The following is a 23,191-nucleotide window of genomic DNA, read 5'->3' on the forward strand; positions in this document are numbered from 1 at the left end:
ATGATGTTGAGTATTTAAAATTTGTTTTCTGTCCATTACTTTTGGGGGGAAGGTTTTTATAAGTGTGGTGGGACACTGTAACAGGCGGAAAACAATTCTGTTTTAAAAATAATATTGGTAAATTTCCAGAAGTAAATTCAGTTGGTTTCTTTTTGTGATGGCTGTTGCTTTGGCTGCAGAACTGGCACTCTTAAGTGCTTCCTCTTTGTTGATGTCTAGGTATCTGGTAGATGGAGGCTTCCTAACAGAAATACAGAATAGGTGCTAGGAAAACATGTAGCTTGAGGGATATACTAAGGGAGGACTAGCTTGAAGCCTCAGCAAATTGGATGTACACTGCTCTGGTTCTGCCCTTGATTGCGGAATAAAGCTCATGATTTCTGCTCCAGTAATGCTGCTTTGCTTTTTGCTGCTAGTCTAATGCTGAAGCACACTGGAAAACTGCCCCACCTTCTTCACACTCAAACAATTTAAATAAGGCTCTGGACACATTATTAGTGCTTAAGGACCTGTTTGAAAGGGCTCTTAATGCAGCTGTTAATCCCAATGCAAGTAGCAGGGACACCAGCAATCTACGAGCTGGTTCAAGTTGTAATGATGTGCAAATATTATGTAAGGGGGGGGTCAGTGCATGGATTTATGAGCCTTTTAAACAATATACCAATATATCAAATGAGAGCATTTCACAGGCCTAGCATCTAGCTTTAAATCAACCCCGCATCAGACACAGAATTTGTTACAATAGGAACTGTGTGACAGCTTTTCCTAAGAGAACCTTCTAAAACTTTCTTAACAATCAAGTCCAAGCATCATGAGTAGAGATGAGCCCGATCTGAATTACGATTTAAAAAAAAACCCGATTTTGGCGTTTGCGCCATCGTGACTCAGCTAATCGGTTCCATCCACGGCATCCGATCCAGCGGTCGGGAGTTTGCTTGTTCAGGACTTGATCAGATTGGTCAGTTTCTGTTCGGAATTGCAGACACTCTGGCACCAATAATTTATTTCCGGGGCAACGGAGTCAGGGGAATGAGCTGTGTTTGCCCTCCTTCTGTCGCCCTCGAAAGCTGTAAGCCCAGCTTTCCTTGATTTGCAGGCTTCCTTCCAACCACGGAGCAGCAACCCAGGGGAAGGAGGGGGAAGGGGGTGTTCTGAAGCCATGAGCACAAAGGGAAGGCAAAAGGCAGCGCAGGAGGCTGGGAGGCCGCCTGCACCATTCACCTTTCCCCAGGACAAGGGGCGGCCGGCTTGCGGGAAAAGCAAAAGGCAGCGCAGGTGGCTGGGAGGCCACTCGCGCCGTTCGTCTTTCCCCAGGACAAGGGGCGCGTGGGCAAGCCGGCCGCCCCTTGTCTTACGGGGCAGGTGAACGGCGCGGGTGGCCTCCAAGCCACTCGCGTTGCCGCCAGCTCCGCAGCGCACTGGGACAGCCGGCTTGCTGCGTGGGCGGGGGGGGGGGGCGACCCAGGCGCTCATGCGTGCATGCGCACAAGAGCCTGACTACGGTTGCCCTGGGCGCTGGCAACCGTAGATCCGGCCTTGGGAATGTCCCCTCCCTGAGGGGAGGCGGCTCGTTGCCGGGTTAAAAACTCCCCCCCTCTACTCTGTGTGTGTGTGTGTGTGTGTGTGTGTGAATGTCCCCTCCCTCCCTGAGGGGAGGCAGCTCATCGCCGCCTCCCCCTGCCTGCCGGGCCTGGCGGCGGCTGCCACCAACCACCATTCCTATATCTCTGGAAACAGAGGGGCCCTCCCACTTTGGCCTCCCTGATTCCCAATTCCAGACCGGAAACGAGACTTGGTCGGTTAGAATCGGCTACCTGCGTTCGGCGCCAGCCCAGATCCACGAACGGCTAGATCGGAATTTTTTTTGGGATCATGCCCATGTCTAATCACGAGATCTCTTTACATTGAAAGAGTTGAGGCTGTTTGGAAATCATACGTCTCAGTTCTATAGAATCATGCACTTTCAAAGAACCTTTCTGTAATTCTATAATGCCACCTTTCTGTCAAGAATCTATGAGATATTCTCATTTTTGGGTACTGGAAATCTACAACCAGGACTGTTTGCCTGTTAGTTTTGAAGCAACCAAAACAAGGGGTGCCTCCACTTGGCTAACTAGCAAACCACAAGCATAAGGAAGGCAATGTGCAATGAAACATAACCTTAAAGGAAAGTTATACAAATCGAATTTATATTTAACCATTATTAAAGTGCAATGTGCCCAGTGTAAATACCCAACGGGTAGCCAAGAGGCCGGCGTAGACCCGTTGTCTACTCTGCAGGGACGGTTTGCCGTGGCTGTTCTACAAAGGACTTTTGATTGTGACATGGTCTACACATAGAGAAATATTTATATACCTATATTTATGCAGCAGTTGGTTTGTTCATATGCATTACGGACGGTTTCATTTGTTGTATGTGGTATTTATGTAATTATTTTCGTATCAATTTGTATTTACACTGGGCATATTGCACTTTAATAATGGTTGAATATAAATTCGATTTGTATAATTTTCCTTTAAGGTTATGTTTCATTGCACATTGCCTTCCTTATGCTTGTGGTTTGCTAGTTTTGAAGCAACGGCACAATGAGTTGCACATCTCAAGATGCAAAGCTTTTGTGGTCATCATTCATTGCAATAGAACTTCATGTGGATTTGTTTCTACTCTCACCTTGAAAATCACGATAGGTTCATGCCAGTGATGTGCATGGCATGGGGGAATCTGCTGCATAGGAGGCAAGGGCAGCTCTGAAGAGTGCAGCTCCTTCTCCCTTTTCATTGTTTGCCACTTTTGCAAGTTTAGCACCAATGGGCCTGGATTCAGTGTACAATTTCATTAACAAGACTGCTCTGATTCATTCTCTTGGCACCATCTGTTCACTAAATGAAGCGGGGGAGGAAGGTGGAAGAAGTGGCACGTGATTATGTAATAACTAGTGTGTTAGAATGAATGATGCTTAATTTGTCACTTGTGGCTGTCTGTTCAGTTTTAACCATTTTTATCTCTGAGTAGTGAATAATACAAACCACAAAGTAAGTGAAACTTTCCGAAGCTTATGGTGTGAACTGGTTTTTCTTCTAGGATAACTACAGCTTAATTCGTAGGGTTATCTGCAAAGGTGCATAAAAATCCTTCTATTAATGGCTTAATCAATGTAGAGTATCCCCTTCCCCCCAGCAAGGGGGTGGGGTATATTCACAAAGCAGCTGTGAGAGTTTTATGCTCTTTTAAAAACCATATATACAAGGGACCATAGTTGGCTTTTGACATTCTTGCATGGGGAAGGTATCTCAGACCTGTGTCATCGTATTTTGTACTTTTTTCCAAGTCTTGGGGAAAAAGAGATGGCAGTTACACATTAGCAAACAGAGTTGCAATGGCATAAACTTGGCTAGTAGTATAAAATTTTTGGTGAGCATGCCAGCATGATGAACATGGTTTGAAATATTTGTTTATCACATACACACATTACAGTTCTAGGTTGCGCTTTAATATGTACCTATAGATGCCATATTGGAGCGAAAGAGTACATGGAGGGGTCATATGAGAGCCGACAAGTTTGGCAGTACTTTTTTGCGGAAAGAACAGATGACTTAAGGTCCCCGTGGACTGCATTCTTCTTCTGACCCAAGTAGGTTTATCAGAGTTACTTGGCAGAAAGGTGGAAGTTGTTAACTGGAAGATTTGTCCTGAATTAACCTTGACAACACACCTGATTTTTCTTAATTTAACTTGCAGGGATCATTTATCTCTGAAGGTTGTTAGAACATTTTCCACAGGACAATCAAGTGATATTTGATCATTGTTCTTTACAAATCTAGTAGCAGTGGTTTGCTGTACCTTTACTTTGGTGGTGGAGAATGCCCTCAAGTCTAAACTGACTTATGGTGACCCCTGGTGGGGTTCTCAAGGCAAGTGACTAACAGAGGTGGTATGCTGTTGTCTGCCTCTGCAGCCCAGGTCTTTGTTGGAGGTCTCCCATCTCATTACTAATCAAAGCTGACCCAGCTTAGCTTCTGAGATCTGATGAGATCAGGCTCACCTGGGCTATCTAGGTCAGGGTCCCTTTATTTTAATTGTACATTATTTTAGTGAGACAAGCAAACCACCAAACTGACATCTGTAGTAAAAAAAACTAACATTCATAGTGGAGTAGTTTGACTCTCGGGATCATAATTTCTTTTGTTACTAAAGCAAGAAAATTGATGCCTTTTCTGGTAAGAAAACAGTTGGAAAAAAACTTACTTTGTTATAAATGGGGCCCATTCCATGAGCATTTGGGCGCGGGGGGGGGTGCTTTTAAAAAATGAAATAGGTTTGGTGGTTGGCGGAAAAGGATATGAGACAGAAAGGGTGTGTAGCTTGACAACAGAGTTGCATTTAGAAGATTTCAATGACAAGTGCACAAGTCAGAGGGGAACTGTTTCCCCCCCCCCACCTGGAAACAACCTTGGGGAGCGGGTAATGAATAAACAGCCCTGGCTGAAGAGAGGCCATTTCTTATTGATGGTAGTGAGAGACTATTGATTTATCTCTGTGTGCGGCAGCTGCATACATCAAACAGGTCAAGACAAGTTGAGAAAGAGGGCTTTCAGGATAGCCTCCTCTACTTCAAGTGGGAAACCTTTGGCCTTCTGTTAGCATAAGTTCAGCTTGATTTTTATTCTGACACTCTTGAATGTTAACTGTAGAAGATTAGCAAAACTTCCCATTCCTGTTGCCCTGTGGTGGCAGGGAAGAATGACATCTCAGGTGGATTTCAATTAGCTGTCCCTTTATTAGCTTCATACATTTAACTTTTCTTCTGGTTTTGGCAGTGTTCACCATTTTAAATGTCAGTATCACCTTCAAATTCATTGAGTTCGGTAATTTTAATTGTTGAATTCACTGAGAATAATGTCCCTTTGGCAATTGTCGTGTTAACTTTCAGGTTTTTTCCTATCTTTTCAGGTCTCTGGATGGCAGACTCTGAAAAGAAATGCAGCTTTAAGAGGTATCCCTCCTAGCAAAATATTACTGTCTGTCTACCATCTTTCTCTCGCATTTCTGTCCTTCCTTTTCTCCAAGGAGCTCGGGGCAGTGTATTTCTTAACATTATCCTGACAACAATCTTGTGAGGATAGATGAGTCTGAAAGATAGTAACTGGCCCCAATTCACTAACAGTGAATGGGCTTAGACTGGAGTAACTCTGCTTAGGATTGTACTATAAGTAATCTTCATGGCTGAGTGTATATTGGAGTTCGTTTCCCCAGTCCTAGATCAATCACTACACCACATTGTCTTTAACCACGTGTCACTGGAAATGTTTGGAAAGAGAATAGGTGTTGTCTTGTTTCAAACCAGTGACATATGAAACAGAAAGCAGATTTAACTCAACCAAAACCAGTCCTTTTGGAGGTCTAATCAAGATGAGGTTTTTTTCTCTCTTTCCATGAGAGAGACTTATTTCTGTTGGTAGTCACTTTAAAGAAAAGCGCTGCTGCAGACTCACCAGGTAGAGCCTGTTTTAACACAAACATCAGGTCCAGTGTAACCTGGTTTTGTATCCGCCTCCAATGCTATGGCATGGCAGCCACGTATCAACTGGAATTGTGCTTCATCGGCAGCCTCTTGGCACTCTTCCACAAAATGCTGTTGAAGATCTCTGTGATCTTTTTAAATTATGCATGCAAAATGCTTGAGATTTTCCAGCTGATCCATCCTTCTACCTAAAGCTAGGGAAATCCCTCTTAGTGGCAAGCATTCATACTCTGGACACAAGAAAATGTTGACACGAGTCTTAATATTTGGGAATGCTGCCGAGTTTTTTTTTCTAGTTAAGTTTGAAGTTTTACTGGGAGTAGCCAGACGTCCCAATAGGAATGGTCAGCTTCAGAATAAAGACACTAACCCATCCATGTCAGAACCAGTCTCCAAATTTCAATCCTGCTCTCCCATCATTCCATCATCATTTCTGATGTGACCAAGAAACAGAACCCCAAGGGATACGAAACAGACAAAGCTGTAGCCCAGTGGTGTTTCTGAATAACCTGTGTTATTCTCTTGTATGTAAGTAAATGGGTGCACTTGGGGGAAACTTTATAGTGGGCAAAATCTGCCCACCAATCTTGATAGTGGCCTGACCTTCATAAGCTGCTGATTAAGTCCAGCTGTTTGGAGCAATTACACTGGCTAGCAAGTGCTGTGCTCCTGAGCAAGGTGTTGGCTTTGGCCTTTAAAGGCCTATGTGGCTGGAAGACCGTCTTCTCCTATATGTTCCTGCCCAGGAATTAAGATCACAGGGAGAGGCTGTCCTGACTGTCGCATCAGCTAAAGAAGCTCAATTGGTAGGTCAGCAACTTGTGGCTCAGTACAGAACCAAATATGGCACTTGAGAAAATCATATGAAGATATATGGAGGAATAGGTTGAGTGCTATATTATGCAACGTGGGTATAAAGGGAATAGCAGGCAAAGATGTTTACAGACTAAAAGGCTTCTTAGAGATGCTTCACAGAAGGTGAATAATCCCAAATGCAAATCAATACAGATTAATACCACTGTATTAAAACAATCATGCAGGGTTCCAGTGGATATTTATTATATATTGTGATATTGTGAGACCCTGTGTGGGCCACTGCTAATAAAGGAGTTGCAACAACCAATGTCTGAGCTGCAGAAGCTTTATGGATGATTAATAAACATGTCAGCTATCAGAAATGTTAAGCTGTATATTTTCAGTTATACAAATGGGTGGTCTTATGTGGGCTCTTTGTTGATCTCTTGCTCTGCATTTTGATGTCATTTGGCTCTTTAATTACAAACCGTTGCTGACCCCTGCTTTAGACTGCAGCAGTTCCCCACCAACTGTACTTTATCAGCCACTGCCACGTAAATGCAGCATGAGTCATTTAAGTAGATGACAGCATCTGACTTTTGATATATATTTTTTCATATGCATATAATATGTATTTGATGCCAAGCAAGATACCTCTTTTGCTTGGGAGGGACTATGAAAAGCAGAAGAATTTTTGCATAGAGAAGCAAGCTTCTTCCAAGAGTTTAAAAGTGTTTGTTTTATACTGAATGGATGTAAATTTTTATCAGATACAGATTATTTTTAAAAAGCAAGAGTAGTATTGACAGGAGGAGAGTTTAGAAATAAGGGGTATGGGTGTGTGGGCTGCATTTCCAGGCTGACCCTTGGGATGAATAGGGAGCAGGAATTGTACAAAGTAGAGGAATACTATTCAATCATTTTATGCATGTTTGCAAACACAAACCAGACTCACATAAGGACTAACACCCCCCCCCCCCCAATTTTTCAAAAATACAAGAGTATGATGCATCTAAAACGTGTGACAGGTGTCAGGCTGTTTAGGCTTGCTCATGCAATGGAATTATATACAAGGACGTAGCCCTGGATGCGGAATGACCTGCTACTATTTGATGTTCAACCTAACCTCAGTTGGTGCTTCTTTTCCCGTGAAGCATGTGAGCTTTCTGTTTTCATAAATCAGCTAAGGTTATGCTGTGTATTTTGAGGATTCGTGGATCTTGTTCACTGCTACCTCTAGGCATTTGATACCTCTGAGGCATACACTTTGTATACAGTGTGCTCAGTAAAATATTCTCCAATAAGAAAGTACTGCTTCATGCAAAAGGTAATTAAGGTATAGGATTAACTGCTAAATGAATGGTGACAGATGAATTCCTGCTCTGTAAAGCATTTTTTCCTTCATGAACCAAAATATATTACCTTAATAAAATGAAAAGTACAGTACTTATTTGGAAAACTCGGATCACAACTGAGGTTTTTTGTAATGACTATTTTAGCTCACCACAGAACTCTTATACAGGTCTGTTAACCTCTTAATCTATGTAAAATTCAAAATCAAAAAATCAAGTTCTCAAGTTCAACTACCACAAGCAACTTTAATGTAATTGCAAACATGTTCAGCGGGAAAGGAATGGAACGTGGGCAAGGAGTCTTAAATGTGGGGGCGGGTTGTATGTGTGGAGAGCATATTCTCAAATCTAAAGACTCAAGTAAATTGAAAATCTTACTGCCTTGAAATTATTAAATGTGTTCCAAAAAAAAAATTAATTAAAATGTTTTCTCAGCCAATGAGTCTCAGCAGTTCTTACTGAAAAGCATCTTCATTTGGTGACACCTGCAGTGTAGGAGCCCATTGCAACAGATGGTGGAACCAGTTTCCCCTCCTGTTTTAATTGTTCCAGACTTCATTTTTCTTCTGCCGCTGCATATTTTTCCTGGTGAGAGAATATGAACAGGTGTTTTCATTTTGCTTCTGATAGTCTTCAGAAGTTCTAGTAAGTCAGTTTCCTGATCATGGACTTTTTTATTCAAGAGCTAAATGTGCTACTCAAATTTGGCTGTTGCCTTTTATCTTCTTTAAAGAGCTTGAAGTCATTTTGGTTGGGATAATTTGTTTTTTAAGGTCAAGGTTTTCAGCCTTTTTGACTTTCAGAGTTCCAGAAGTTCCCCTTGGTGAAAGAAGAGAGGGAGGGAAGGAGGGGTGCACATGTGCACACTGACACCCCCCTCCTTTTGAAAATGAATAAATATCATAAACAACCTTTTGGTTTGTCACCTACAATCCTAAATGCAGTCCTAAGAAGAGTCACTCCAGTGTAAGCCCATTGACTTAATTGGGCTTAGGCTGGAGTTACTCTCTTTAGGATTGTACAGAATATGTGTAATATGTTTACCTGAGGTAAGTTTCCACAGACCCTAGTAACTCTGCATTCCTTGACCTTGGATGCCTAGATTTCTATCAGGCCAGTTTTCACTGACCTGAAGTCAACTGCAGGTTATGCCATTCTAGGAGTTTTACAGTGATAAGCCTATTCTTATCATTGCATGCAAACTGATATTAAACATAATTTGATCCGCTTCACCAGTCCTCTCCCATGGAACATACCGCATGCAGGAGTAAAAAAGCAGAATGCAATGTTTGAGCGCTACATGCTTCAGTAGCAATCAGGGATCTTGATACTTATGCATCTGAAAATGGAACCGTAAAATTTCTTAGCCATTTCAGTATTTTGTGGATACGTATGTGCCAAGTCTGCAGCATTTGGTGATTTGTGCTTATTGTAAGGCAGCGGTTTTAAAACTGTGCAGCAGAAACTCCTGGATTCTTCAGAAGCTTATCTCAGTGAGAAGGTTTGCAGGGAACCTACTCCTGATTGTCCTCTAATCCCCCCTCCCAGTTTCATGAAGATTGGACCCCAGGGGCTAAGCCTATGAGCCCCTCTGAACAAGGTACACTCACCCACTCCATTGTTTCCTATAGGGGAAAAAGTCAAAGTTGACTCGCGCTGCAGAAACACACTGGGGGAAGGCTATCACGGCCAAGACACACTCCCAATTCCCAAATGCATGCAGAGCTCATCCCAGAGAAAGCCCAACAGAAGCAAACTGAAGGATGGGAATGGCATATATCTAGAACAAAAGTGAAGCAAGGGGATCAGCAATCGACATCTGGACTGTACCATTTCAGAGTGTAAATGGGGAGATGTGTGTCTGTATAGCTCCTCCATAAGTATGGGTACTGTTCACACAGCAAACTTAAGGCAGAAGTGCAGAATGGCTAGGCTAAAGTCTTCCCTGGCTTGTTGATTTTGTATGGGCAGGGATATTCTTTTTCATGGTGGGTGTATGGAAAAGTATTGGATTGTGCAAGCCACGCCTGCAGTTTGTAATGGGATCACACTCTGCCTTTTCAGTCTATTCCTCTTATGTCTTTTGTCTTTGTTTTTTAAAGGTTGTAAGTGATGGCAAAGTCCATCTTTTGTTTGATACAAGGTGTTTTGAGGGACGGCTATTGGAATAGCAGGATAGAAATGTACCATTTTAGTTGCATGTTACAACTCAATCTGTCTGCTCTTGGGAGAACCAGATTTCTGTTAAACCTTTTACTCACAAAGAAACATTGCAATATACCCTTTAGGATACCATTTTTATGCTCCTTATTCCTGAACTAACAGTGTAATCCTAAGAAGAGTTACTCCTGTCTAAGCCCATTGAAATCAGTGCTTAGGATTATACTGTGAGTCTTGTAAGTAAGAAAACATATGGCAGGCTTATGCTGAATATCAAGTGTTTCAATTACCCAAACACCAGTTGCATGCATGGATTGCCTTGGTTATCTTACAGACACCAAAGATGCTGACGAGAAAGATCAAGCTTTGGGACATCAATGCCCATATAACCTGTCGTCTTTGCAATGGTTACCTTATTGATGCTACCACTGTAACAGAATGCTTGCATACCTGTAAGTATAAAAACCACTATTTATATAGTCACATTACATTTTTTTTTAATGTAAGGGGATTGGGGTTTTTTGCTGGATGTGGGATAGGATTTGAGTAAGCTGACCTCTCTTTTGCTATCTCACATTTATTTATGGAATGTACTATCTGCTGTTCTATTCAATCTAGGCCACCAAGGGGGCTAACAATTAAAAGCAGAACATTATATGTATCTATTATAACTATCATAAAACTATGAAAATCACGAACATTAGGATCCATGTAAGGGCCGTAAACCTGGTGTGTAAGGCAGAGTGCCTTGCTGTAGTTCTCCCTGCCCTCTGGTGTCCAACTATGCAAAATACCAGGTTTATCAGCATCCCAAGCCTTTCTGAAACTAATACAGCTCTCCAGGCACAGCCTGTGGGTTTGATCCAGACCAACCTGGCAAGTTCCACTGATTCTCCCTCATGACATTCCTCAGGGTCCCACCACTGACCATGATGATCAGTGGGCTGCAGGGGGAGGGGGGCAGGTGAAGAAGAAAAGTTCTTTGTTGGTCTTTCTGGGCAGTCCTGCATGGGACTGTGCACGTGCAAGCCTGCCGATCAGAGGGTTTTTAAGCTAATTTTTCACCACCAGAGTGCGCCCCTTTCCTCCCTAAAATGCCTGCATGGCTGTTTTCCTGCTGAAAACAGCCCTTTAGGGAGACGCAGTGCCCTCTGACCCTCAGTTCCTCTTTTGCCGCTGGTCAGAGAGGTTCACAGCTAAGACTCCTAGGGGTCAAAGCTTCATAGTTTTTTCCTTCGTGTTCTTTGTGTCTGTGTGAGTACAATGTCAGATAAAGCTCTATTCAAGCATTGCAGTAAATGCAACACAAAGATGATGAAAATGGATGGGCATTTTTTATGTCTGACTTGCGTAGGAGAGGAGCACAATACTCAGACATGTAAGCATTGCTAAAGCTTTACACCCAGAGCCAGAGCAGAGAGGGCAGTTTGCTTAAAGGCATCATTATGGGATAAAGCATTGGCGGTAGCGGGACCCTCCCTGAAGACCTCTAAGCCAGCACAGCCTGAAGGCGCCGAGCCCTCGGATCCAAAGACCCCCTAGACTCCGAGACCCAGTTCTTTGGGGTTGAAAACCCCTCAGAGTTGTGCCCACTTGAGGCACTGAATGCATCGGACCCAGCTTGAACCTGACCAGACCAATCAGAACCATTGGTTCTTGTTATGGGAAAATCCAGACTCCCACAGCCAAGAATACATGGAATGTGGCATCTACGGCCACAGGCCTGATCTCCCTTTAAATCTACCCCCCCATCCTCACAGACCCAAAGACATGCTCCCCAAAGTTCCCTGCCACCCCCAGAGCAGGCTGGCCAGCCACTCCCCATTGTTCCCTATGATGGGAACTAACCTGCACACGAGGGAACAATATACAAACACACATTGAATACAGTTTTTAAAAAATTCTAACTTTCAAATTACAACTTTAAAGGCACACTATTGTAACACATCACAGCGGTCTCCCAAACAATAGTACCACAGCTCACTTCACATCAGAGAATCTATCACTTTAGGTTATTATACCATGTGGGGCAAACCTCTGTACCCCCACCTCAAGTCCACTGAAGTTCTAAGTTGAAAGGCTTTATTCCAGAAACCAAGCATTGCTAATACTAGAGGAAAAAATACATTAAGACAGTAATTCTCAATAAGTCTGGCATACACCTGTGTCCAAGGCCACAGTGCTGACTGAGACAGTCTCTGAGTGATAAGAGATAACAGGTGTCCCAGGCCTTTGAAAGGAAGTTGGGTTAAAACAACCACAATATGACATCAAGGCATAGCACAGTCATTTGGCAAGTGGCACCAGCAACCAATGCACAGCTATGACACAGCAACTCAGTGGCATGAATGGGACCCATTCAGGACAGAATAACAAAACCACACAGACACGGTTTCTTTCAAAACCACTTTATTTCTTGGCACAGCACAAGGGCAAGCATCCATCCCTCCCAAACCAAAATGAAAGGGGGAAACCCTTGCAACTTGGTCCAGCAGAACCGTTGTCATTTCCTGTAGTTGGGCTTTCAGTTCAGCCAGTGGGGAAACACCACAGAGCAGAACTGTACCCAGCCACAAGTGCAACACAATGACATTTTCGGAGCACAGTTACAGAGGTTTCCCCCACACACACCCTGCCAGCTTCAGGTTGTACCAGCAAACATCTGTGAAAAACAGTGATGTAGCCTTCATTATCAGCTGGCCACCTGCATCATCCCCACCTGCCCCCACCTCCACCACCCCCACCCCTTCAACATGAACATTTTAACAGCATGCAATAACATTAAACAACATTGGAAAACATCAAAAAACAGTAAAGAGTAAACAGGTGCAAAGTATCCCTAACCTAACCAGTCCCTATCTAACCTATTTCTCCCTCCAGTGGCAATCAACATTTCTGGGGCATGTTATTATTTTCCAGAATAAATCCATAAACATTGTTCTCTTTGCAATGCAAAGCAAGCAGCCAGAAATTCCCGCCTAAATTTCAGGTTGGGAGGGGTTAGGAGGGGTGAGTGCTAGAGTAGGAGAATTATAATTAGAATTATTTTGGTTATTATATGTGAGGCATATAATAACCAAAACTGACACTTTAAGAAGATACGTAAATAAACTGGCAACTAAGAATTTCCCATACCATGAAAAATAAGTTGGATCTTAGTAAATTACCAAAGAGTGACCTTCGGATATATGCTCTATCTGAGGGGGGGAATTCCAGATATTTTGGTTCCAACATTTACTGATTCTAGGAAGCTATTAGCCTCATAGATTGCTATTTTAATTGATTTGTTTACCTCTTAACCTAATGTTATTATTTGTTGTAAGAACCAAATCTTCTAAAACTTTACTTTATAGCATGTTTTGCAATATGGTCAACCCTAATTGCGTATAACGGAATGTATGCCTTCAGTATCTCTTTTACATCTGTAATCCTTAGAATCTCAGTGGGGAAGAAGCTCCTGGGTCAGAATCACCAATGATCTTCACAGAGTCTTCATGGAAGCCTAGATTATTTTTTCTGAATTCAGAGTCTGCTTGTAATGAATATCGAAATTCAGTTCCCTTTTCCACATCAGTAGTTTTCTCCCACTGTTTCTTAAGTTCTTGGATGGCTTGATTGGTTCTTTGAGATGCCTGATTTGTTTTGGACAGTCCAGAAGGTCATTCAAATCCATCATCATGATCTTCAGGAACTCCTTCCATGGCCTGATCAGCTTGCTGAGATAGCTGTACTAATTCATTGTCTTGTGAATTTAGTTTTGACTGATCTTTCTCTCCTTGACACATCTTGGCCAAAATATTTCCATAATCTTGCTTTGCTTAGCAAACTTTCAAGTTTCTTTGTGAGGGAGGAAGAGATCCTTTGTATAATTTCTTCTCGAGGCTGATTCATGACTGCAACCATTTTTTTAGACCAGCAGGTGGTGATAGATGGTGAAACTACGCAGTTCAAAAATCCACCATATTCTCTCCCCCCCCCTTTTTATCACATATCTGTGATATGTATAAATCTGTGATTTGACTTGGCAGTACTGGTGAAGAAGTTTAACATGTGCCTGTTTAAGTACTTGCTAGAAAGTAAGGCGCTTAACACTGTATCCCTGTGAGTGTTCTGACTACGAATTCTTCTGCAAACAGTCTGCAGGAGTTGCTTGGTAAAGTATCTGGAGGAAAATAACACTTGTCCAACATGCCGAATTGTCATACACCAGAGCCATCCACTACAATATATTGGGTAAGTAGGATGTGAAAAGTAATGGGCTTGCTTTTCTAATCAGCAGGTCAATTTGCAATGATGATTTATGCTTATTTTTTATTTGTATCCTATTTTTTTCTCCCTGATCAGGGACCCAGAGTGGCTCCCGATTGCATTTTTGGTCCATCTAATTTATCATCCTCTAATTACTGGGCACTTGATTCAAACTAGTGTGGGAAATCACTCATTTTTCCTTTTATTAGCACTGTCATCTGCATTTAGGTATAGCCAAGTTATTTTTTCTTTTTTATATTTAAATTCTGAATTTTAATTATATTCTCTATTTTTATCTATTTTATAAAATATTCTATTTATCATATTTTTTATCTTACAGATATTGTACTTTTAACCCATTGTTATTTAGTAATTGCATATCTGTACCTGATTTTAATCATATTAAATTATGCTCAAGGCCTATGGCCATATAAACAGAATAAAGGATGATGATGATGATAATGATTTTTCCTTTTATTTAAGCTATATGTGTCTTAAGGTTAAGGGATGAATGGCTTCAGTGCTCATTCCATTATTCAGTGTTAAATAACAATTAGAAATTCTTCATGGCAGAACTTGCTTTTAGACTTCTGTTTTTCTTTTCTTGCCAGTCATGACAGAACAATGCAAGATATTGTTTATAAACTTGTTCCAGGTCTTCAAGAAGGTAAGTTATGCTATACTCTTGAGTAAACATTACATGAGGTTAAAATTCTTCTGTGTAGAGCTTTGAAGGTATGGAGTCATGGGTAAAATGGCATCATGTCTGATTATGTTTCGACTTGCTTTAGCAAGTGAGCAACTCCAGGCAGAGTAATTGTTCATGACTAGAGATGGGCATGAACCGAATTACAAAACAAAGTTCATCACAAACTGGGCAGGTTCATGGTTCATGAACCAGCGGTTTGTGGGAGCTCATTTCTCACAAACTGACGAATTTTAGCCCAGTTCATTTGGTTCGTATTTCAGTTTGTCACTGCAGACAGCCTGGCGTTGATCAATCAGTTACCTAGGCAACGGTGGGGAGCTCTCTGCAGACCTTCTGCTGACCAAGAAGTGACATTTTCGTGAACCAAATGAACCGGTTTGCAAACCAGGGCAAGTTTGTGAAAGTTCGTGGTTCGTGAACAAACGAGCCGCCATTTTTTCAGTTCGTGTCCACTTCTATTCATGACCATTTGGCTATATCCTTGTTTGTGCATGTGTTGTTATAGGTGAATATTGACATTTAGGAGTCATTCTTAAGATTAGAAGAGGCTCCATTTATGGTGGAAGCACTCTTGTTTCTAGGACTATGGGACCCAAATTAGTGGTGTCACTTTACAAATAACTGGGAGACAACTGACAATGTGATATGCTAAATTTTATTGTAAATTATGTTAATAAAGACAGTCAAATAACTATTATTTCAGGTTCTGTAAATTGCTGCAGAAGTGATTTTTGGCACAATATTGGTAAATAGTATCTATTCAGTCTCAGAATAGTTTTTCAGATATAGCAGAAATGAATATATCAATTAATGTAGTACAATGAAGAAATTGTATTTGTAGTAATGTAAACATACTGGGAAAATGGAATCCCTTTATTTAATGTAACCTTGTAAGTATTGATATCCTATGGGAGAAATATTTAATTTTTGTAATAAGCATTAAAAACTTCTAAAATAAAAGATATCAAACCCAGCTGAGTACCTGTAGTAAACAGCCAAATGTCATCCTCGTTTCCACCATACACCAGTAAAGAACACATACCAAAGAAATACAAATGTATATGTCAAAAACAAATCTCTTAAAACAAACATTTCCCATTGAGAATTCTAAAATCTCAAGAATTACAGGTATAAGCTAACATTGTTCAGACATCTGACATTTACTATATAACATGTATAAAGATGGAATCAAACTATACGTATTGTTCAAAGCAGTGTGAGATTATTTGTTTTCAGGATATGGGTTTCTATGCCTTTTCTTTTAAGAAATAATAAAAATTTTGAAAATATGCAAATTATTCTAGGAAATTGTCAATCCCATTTCTTTGCCGTTCTTTGTACTGCATGCCTCTGAGAATGCAATGTAAATATCATTACTGTTTTTGACTTAAAAGTTGCATTAAGAGTATATCTGGCAGAAGGGGAAGAGACTGTCCCCCAAGTACAACTGAACTAGTGCATGTGATAGATGGCAATAATATGAGATTTTAGATTTAAAAGTAGAATTGTGCCCTTTGGGAAGTGGTTTACGCTCAGAGAAAATGTGTCCAGTTTCTGCTCAGCAGATTAACTACAGAAAAAATACCAAACATTAGAGGGTGCTCTTGACACATTTGTTGAAATTGCTAGAAGAGGAAGGAACTGTTTACTTGACTTGGTGAAGTCCATTGATCTTAACAAAAGACACTGTTTTAAAATGTTAAACAGCGGAAATGAGGAAGCAGAGGGAATTCTACCACAAATTGGGCATGGAAGTACCAGGTGACATCAAAGGGGAGACGTGCTCAGCCAAGCAACATTTAGATTCCCACCGTAATGGTAAATAGACATTGCGTGTGTTTTGCTGTTTTAAAAGAGTCCTTGTATTTCCCAAAGAAAAACTGTTTGAGCTTTATTTCAAGGTGGTTTGAAGTAGTGTGTATTTTACTAAACAGCCTTTGCTTAAAGAGCCAGGTACACAGTGGCTTGTGAGATACAGTGTGTTTAGTTTGCCATGGGTTGGAAATTGGGTTGCCACCAAGTGCTGGCAACTGGTTGGGAGGCTTGGGTGGGTGGGGTTATTTAAAACACCATTGCTTGGGTGGCATGACATCACTTTCAGGTTCACACCAGAAGTGATGCCACAATGCTGACGTGACCCTGATTTTTGCAGCATTTCCTCCCTGCCACCATACCAAGAGATGGTGGGTTTGGGGGTGGGGGGCTGCCAGCCAGTGGTAGACCTGGCAGCACTAGTTGGAAAGTTGTCCCCATAATCTTTAAATGTTAAGATTCTCTGGTGTAGGACTCATCGTCTACTTAATACACACACACAGTGGGCAAACGTTTCGTATTCAATAGCCAGTTTTCAGTCTTCAAATCCCTAGTGTGTCTGTACCATAAGTGATTGTCTTGCCAGTAAAACAAGGGGCAGTGGTTCAGTGGTAGAACATTTTCTTTATGTGCAGAAATCCCTGGCATTTCCATTTAAAAGAATCAGGTAATGAATGATATGAAAAGCCCTCTACCTGAGACCCTGGATATTCTGCCAGTCAGAGTAATCACGACTGAACTTGATGGACCAATGATCTGGTTTCAGTGTAAGGCAGTGACATATGTCCGTATGTCCAAAAGCCCAGTCTTACGAGTTGCTGCGAATTCTAGCAGTGTTGATGGGTTTTTTGCAACTACAGAACAAATACTCCGGCACTTAAGTGGTTTATTGCAACATGATCTACTTGAGGTAAGAGCCTAGTTCAGGTATACAGTGTAAGCTGAGAAGGCAGCAACTTACAGGATCTAAGCTAGGATTGAGTCCTTGTCTTAAGGGTGCAAGTGGCCCTCTAATACAGGTGGTGGTGCAGGAGTTACCAGTGATGCTTTTGTGGCCAGTGGCTCCTGTTTCCCTTGTGATTCTGTATCATTACTGTACAAGGGAGCCTGTCCCTCTTTTAGGGTGTGGAAAAGGGTCAGTTTCCCTCTCTGTTCTCTCATTTTGTTTGCCAGTTTTGATGTTGCACATATGCCTTGTTATGGATGCTGGGATATATTTTTTCCTGGCAGTCAAACAAAGCTGGCTGTATCCAGCTTGGCAGGAGCAGAAGTATGGTTTATTCACACTACTGCAGATAATGGGCACTAAAGCAGTCTGTGCAATGGGAGCATTTAAGACAAGGCATGCAGATTGCTACTCCAGCATAAAATACTGATAATGCAGAGAGCATGCTGGTTTTGCAGGCTGCTCTTTAGCTGTTGGAAGAGCTTAATTAATTGATTGAAATATCAGTACCCTGTCTTTCCTCTTGACTCTAGGTGGCTAGGGTAGTGTCCATATTGTTCTAGGAGCAAGGCTTTTAAAAATGGAATTTAGTTTGTAAACATAAAAAGGATATTGCATTCAAAGTGTACAAAATATTAGTTCCTAAAGTAATATTGCTTAATACTGAGACTAGTTTGGCAAGTCATTTTTACCAGGGCCTGTATTTTGAACAGAGTCGAGGAGGCCAATATACACTGATCTATTCCTAAAGGGAAAGGGCTCTTAATCCCTTTTCTGCCAGTGTGAATACCTGCACAGGCCCCAGCAGAATCCTTCCTCAGTGGCTCTTTACTATTTTTACCTGTGCCTTTCCTTGTATGGGGCAGGGGAGTAAGTGGCTGAGGTGCATAATAAGAGAATAGTTAGGTGGGTAGCCATGTTGGTCTGCAGTAGAACAGCGGGATTTGAGTCCAGTGGCACCTTAGAGACCAACACATTTTTCACAGTGTAAGCTTACAAGAGTCAGAGCTCCCTTCTTTGGAGGATAAGAGAATAGCCTCTGTTGCAGGAGGATATTGGGGATAAAAAAAACCCATTTCCAGTGTCTCACCTTGACAGACGGTGGCTCAGGTGTGGAGTGAGAATGGGGAGAAGAGAAGGGCGGAGCTTGAGATCAGTGGGCATGTTAGCAGACAGATTGGAAACACTTCTGGGGCCAGATTTGATGCTGAGCCTTCAGATTTCCTCTTCCAAGTACAGAGAAATTTAAATGGTTAAAATGTCAGAGCCAAAATCTGTATGTCCCTGATGCTTTTTTTTCTCCTCTTAAAAATGTGTTTTCATTGCAGAATGCATAAATGCCTATTGATGAGAAATATGGAGGCAGGGGAATTTGCTAACAAACCGTTCATGTTAGAAGCAGCAAGGACTTAGCTTGTTGCCTTATTTCTGTGTCCTTATCTGAAGTTAATGGTCTTGGAGGCTCTAGTTTTTGACTTCAAATGTCCAAATCTGTGGCATATATATCAAACACAGAGTGCTTGTCATTAAGCTTGAATTGATCTTAGTATAGGGGCACATTTGCTTAAAAGCAGTGGGTGAATTTGGAATCTTTAAAGTTTTCCACTTCATCGTAAATGTGCTTTTTTCCAAACAGGGGAAACAAAAGCAGATGAGAGTACAAACAAAGAAACGTCAGAAGAGAAACAGGAAGAAGATAATGATTATCACAGAAGTGATGAACAGGTATTCTTTAAAAGTGGTCTTTTTATTTAAGAAGGTGGCATGTAGGTCAGCAATTCTCAAACTCCTTGAAGTGGGGCCAACTTCTAAACAGTCTATCCTTTTGGGTGAGGTGTGTGCTCCCTTTTAAACTAACTCCAAGGTGTTTTTCTTATGTTGGGGAGAGGCAGTCTCAAATTAATTAAAACTGAACAAGTTCATGTTTAGTATTTATAAAATATATAGCATTCCGGAACAGGAGGCTGCATTTTATGGCCCTTTTGCACATTATGCAGAGGCAAACCCAGATCTGCCATTCAAAAGTCCTCTTCCGTTCTTCCTCTTTCCTCTTGGCCTCATGACCCTCTTGCAGCCAGAGAGTTGTGACACTAGGGGTGTGCAATTCGGGTTTCCGATTTGGGAAAAATACCCGAATCGGACCCGATTCTCAAAGATTCAGGATTTCCAAATCGCCCCCAGCATGCTGGGCCCATTTCAGAAACCCCGAAACAAGGCTTCCTGAAGCTTTGGGTTAAGGAGTTCAAATGATTCTTTCCATGCCGCTGCGCAATGGCGGGAAAAGGGCATTTAAAGTCCAGCTTCAGCTGCTTGGTGGGGACTTCCCTGCCAGGCAGCTGAGCCAAGCCAGTGGGGTTTAAATGCCCCTTTCCGTGCTGCTGCCTCATGTACCCGATGGAGGGGGAGACAAGGGAATTCCTTCATCTCCTCAGTATTGGGTGAATGAGCTGAAGCACGGCAAGTTTAAACTTGCCAGGCCTGCTGCTTTCTCCTTCATCTGATGAAGGGGAGACGGGGAAATTCCTCCATCTCCCCTCCATCGGGTGAAGGAAAAGTGGCGGCCTGGCAAGTTTAAACTCGCTCTGGCCACCACTGCCTCTTCCACACGATGGAGGGGAGATGGGGGAATTCCTCCATCTCCCCACCATCAGGTGAATGAGTAGCAATGTGGCCAGTTTAAACTTACTGGGCTGCCGTTTTCGCCTTCACCCAATGGAGGAGAGATGGGGAAATTCCTCCATTGGGTGAAGGAGAAAGCAGCGACCCAGCAAGCTGAATCTTGCTGCAGCCACCGTTGCCTCTTTCAACTGATGAAGGGGAGACGAGGAAATTCCTCCCATCTCCCCAGGATCAGGTGAAGGAGAAAGCGGCCGCCTGGCAAGTTTAAACTCGCTGCAGCCACTGACTCTTACCTGATGGAGGGGAGACGAGGAAATTCCTCCACCTCCCCAGCATTGGGTGAGTGAGTGGCAATGTGGCAATTTAAACTTGCCTCGTCTCCCCTCCATCATGTGGATGAGGCAGCGGTGGCCACAGCAAGTTTAAACTTGCCGCGCCGTTGTTCATTCACCTGATGCCAGGTAGACAGGGGGATATCCCCCGTCTCCCCAGCATTGGGTGAAGAGGAGGCAGCGGCGGTGGGGCAAGTTTAAACTTGCCACACCGCCACTCACTGACCCTTTGCCAGGTAGATGGGGGAATTCCCCCCTCTTCCCGGCATTGGGTGAAGAGGAACCTACAGGGGCAAGGAAGCTTCCATGTGCTCCAAATCTTTACGGAGCATATCGAAGCGGGTCAATAAGCAATTTCCAACTCTTTTTCCCGCTTTGTAAATTACGAAGCGGGAAGAACGGAATCTTTTTTTGCTGCACACCCCCAGTTGTGACATACAATTTACGAATCGTTGGTATATAACTAAAGAATTTTCACTACAATATAATTAACAGCTTTTTTAAAATTTACAAGGTGAGTATTTGTGGAGTTCAGAATTCTACTTTCTCCATTTTTGCTGCTACAAAAGAACTTACAGGAATTCCCCATTAACAAATATTGGCTGTTTTTGACCTTCCCCTGACAGGTCAGCATCTGCTTGGAATGCAACAGCAGCAAATTACGTGGATTGAAGAGAAAGTGGATTCGCTGCTCAGCACAAGCCACAGTCTTGCATCTAAAGAAGTTCATTGCCAAAAAACTTAATCTTTCTTCTTTTAATGAGGTAATAATTGAATACAAATTTTCTTTGTATGGTGAAAATTAAGCATTCCACTGTGGACCTTTAAATGTTTTTTAAATCACATTAGAAGTGTTTGGAAATGTTTTATTCTAAGCTTTCCAGTAGCTTGTTTGATAGCAAATGATGACACATGGAAATATTCCCTGGGACGATGGCTATAATATCAAAAATATGGTTGCCTCTGATGATCTAGTTCTGGGCTTTTTCAGCATCGGTCACATTGTCCCTCAGTTGCATCTTGACACATTCATGGATTGGTGGCTTATGCTAACTGGAAGTCCTAACCTCCCAGTCTTTCTGCTCATCTGTGCTATTTAGTAAAAGTAGCCAAGATGCTTTCGGACTTTACTCTTCATCTGGTATATAAACTTGCTTTTAAAAGAAAATCAGTATTGCCATGACCACTAGCTATTGTGTTAGAAGCCATAGGTAATTTTGGCCTTGTTGATTTTGAAAGTCCATTCATGCATTTAAAAAGAAGTGTCTTCTTGTTGTGCTAAAATGCTTTGCATTTCCTAAAATAGGCTGCAGTTGGTTCATTGTCTTATAAGGGAGGATGCTCTTCTGTTCCACTGGTTGACTGAATTGACTGATTTTGTTTGGAAAATGGTGTTGTCTGCTCTCTTGAGTTCCCTGCTTGATTAAACCAGTGGCCCAGGTAGTCAGCATCCTGTTTCACACAGTGCCTACTGGTTGTCCTGGAGGGCCAACAAACAAGGTGTAAAAAATGTTTTCCTGCCTCTGGATGTAGAGGTTTTTGTGGCTGGTAGCCATTGATGAACTTATCCTCCATGAATCTGCCTAAAGCCTTCCATGCGCCCATGTGGCCTTTTGTCCCAAAGCAGTTTTAGGTGGGTACCCATGTTGATCTGCAGTAGAAGAGCAAGAGTCAAGTCCAGTATCACCATAAAGACCAACAAGATTGAAATGGATAACATTTGAGTGAGAACTCATTTAACTGGTTCCAAAATTTTATATATATGGGGAAAGAATATAGACATCAAGTTTAACATCAGAAATGCAATGGAGAACAAACATTCAAATCTCTTAATGAAGTCATTAGATACTTCATGGCTAAACAATACATGCAACAGAAAAATGAAAATTGTAGGGTTGTTATGTACAGTTGATAGTATAAGATTTATAGGTATAGTAATTTCAGATAAATCGGGTCCTAGGGTTGTATATCATATTTTGATACATGTTCAAGAAACGGCAACCATTTCTCCATGAACCCAGTAGTTTTGGGTAAATGTCTGTTTGATGTTGGCCATCTGAGATCTTTTCCATTATCAGGTGGTCCTAGACCTTCGTATACCCATTTAGATAAAGAGAGGGCTGATTGTCACTTCCATTTTTGAGTGACTGCTGTTTTTGTGGCCACTAAGAGACTAATTAATAAGTTGTGTCTAATTTTGGGAATCAATATTCTTGCCAGTAACTCCAGACATTCTTAAATTGCAATGTGTATAGGAATCGTATGAGTCTGTCATTTAATCTGTGTCCCCACCTGGGGGTGGGTGGGGAGAAAAGACTTAATGAGTGGTTCTGATTTGTCAGCCGTGTGTGGGGTACACTTTCAAATGATCGTAGCCTAGAAAGCCCTGTCCTGTGAGCTAAAGGCAGGGGGTGCCTAGCAAATATAGGGCTTCTCTTCTGCACTTCCTAATCCCACTGGTTACCCCTGTAGTTTCCATGTTTTTTGTATCCTTCCTGTTTTATGCTGCCTGTTTTCCCATGTCATAGAGTTAGATGCCTGTAAATGTGCTTTCCCCAACAACAGTAATGGAATAGTGGCTTCTCCAGGCCTCCTTCAGGCTTCTCTTCATTTGAATCCTAGCCGGGAGCCAGCTGTCCTCATGGTAAATTGGTTCTGTGTAAACTCGGTTCCGTGTACAGGAATGTTCAGAACTT

At 42.0% G+C, this 23,191-nt stretch overlaps 1 protein-coding gene across 1 annotated transcript in view; it reads left to right on the plus strand.

Annotated features, from left to right (window-relative positions):
- The window catches only part of PCGF3 (polycomb group ring finger 3), a 120,499-nt gene that overhangs the window by 82,224 nt on the left and 15,084 nt on the right, over nucleotides 1-23,191 (plus strand). Inside the window, exons 2-8 of the mRNA XM_054987320.1 lie at nucleotides 4,952-4,994; nucleotides 10,164-10,281; nucleotides 13,966-14,062; nucleotides 14,689-14,744; nucleotides 16,494-16,604; nucleotides 19,181-19,269; nucleotides 21,122-21,259. Coding sequence (XP_054843295.1) covers nucleotides 10,173-10,281; nucleotides 13,966-14,062; nucleotides 14,689-14,744; nucleotides 16,494-16,604; nucleotides 19,181-19,269; nucleotides 21,122-21,259 — 600 coding nt within the window. The 5' untranslated portion in view covers nucleotides 4,952-4,994; nucleotides 10,164-10,172. The remainder of the gene's footprint in view (nucleotides 1-4,951; nucleotides 4,995-10,163; nucleotides 10,282-13,965; nucleotides 14,063-14,688; nucleotides 14,745-16,493; nucleotides 16,605-19,180; nucleotides 19,270-21,121; nucleotides 21,260-23,191) is intronic.

This window comes from Eublepharis macularius, chromosome 8, assembly GCF_028583425.1.
Source record: "Eublepharis macularius isolate TG4126 chromosome 8, MPM_Emac_v1.0, whole genome shotgun sequence".
NCBI lineage: Eukaryota > Metazoa > Chordata > Lepidosauria > Squamata > Eublepharidae > Eublepharis > Eublepharis macularius.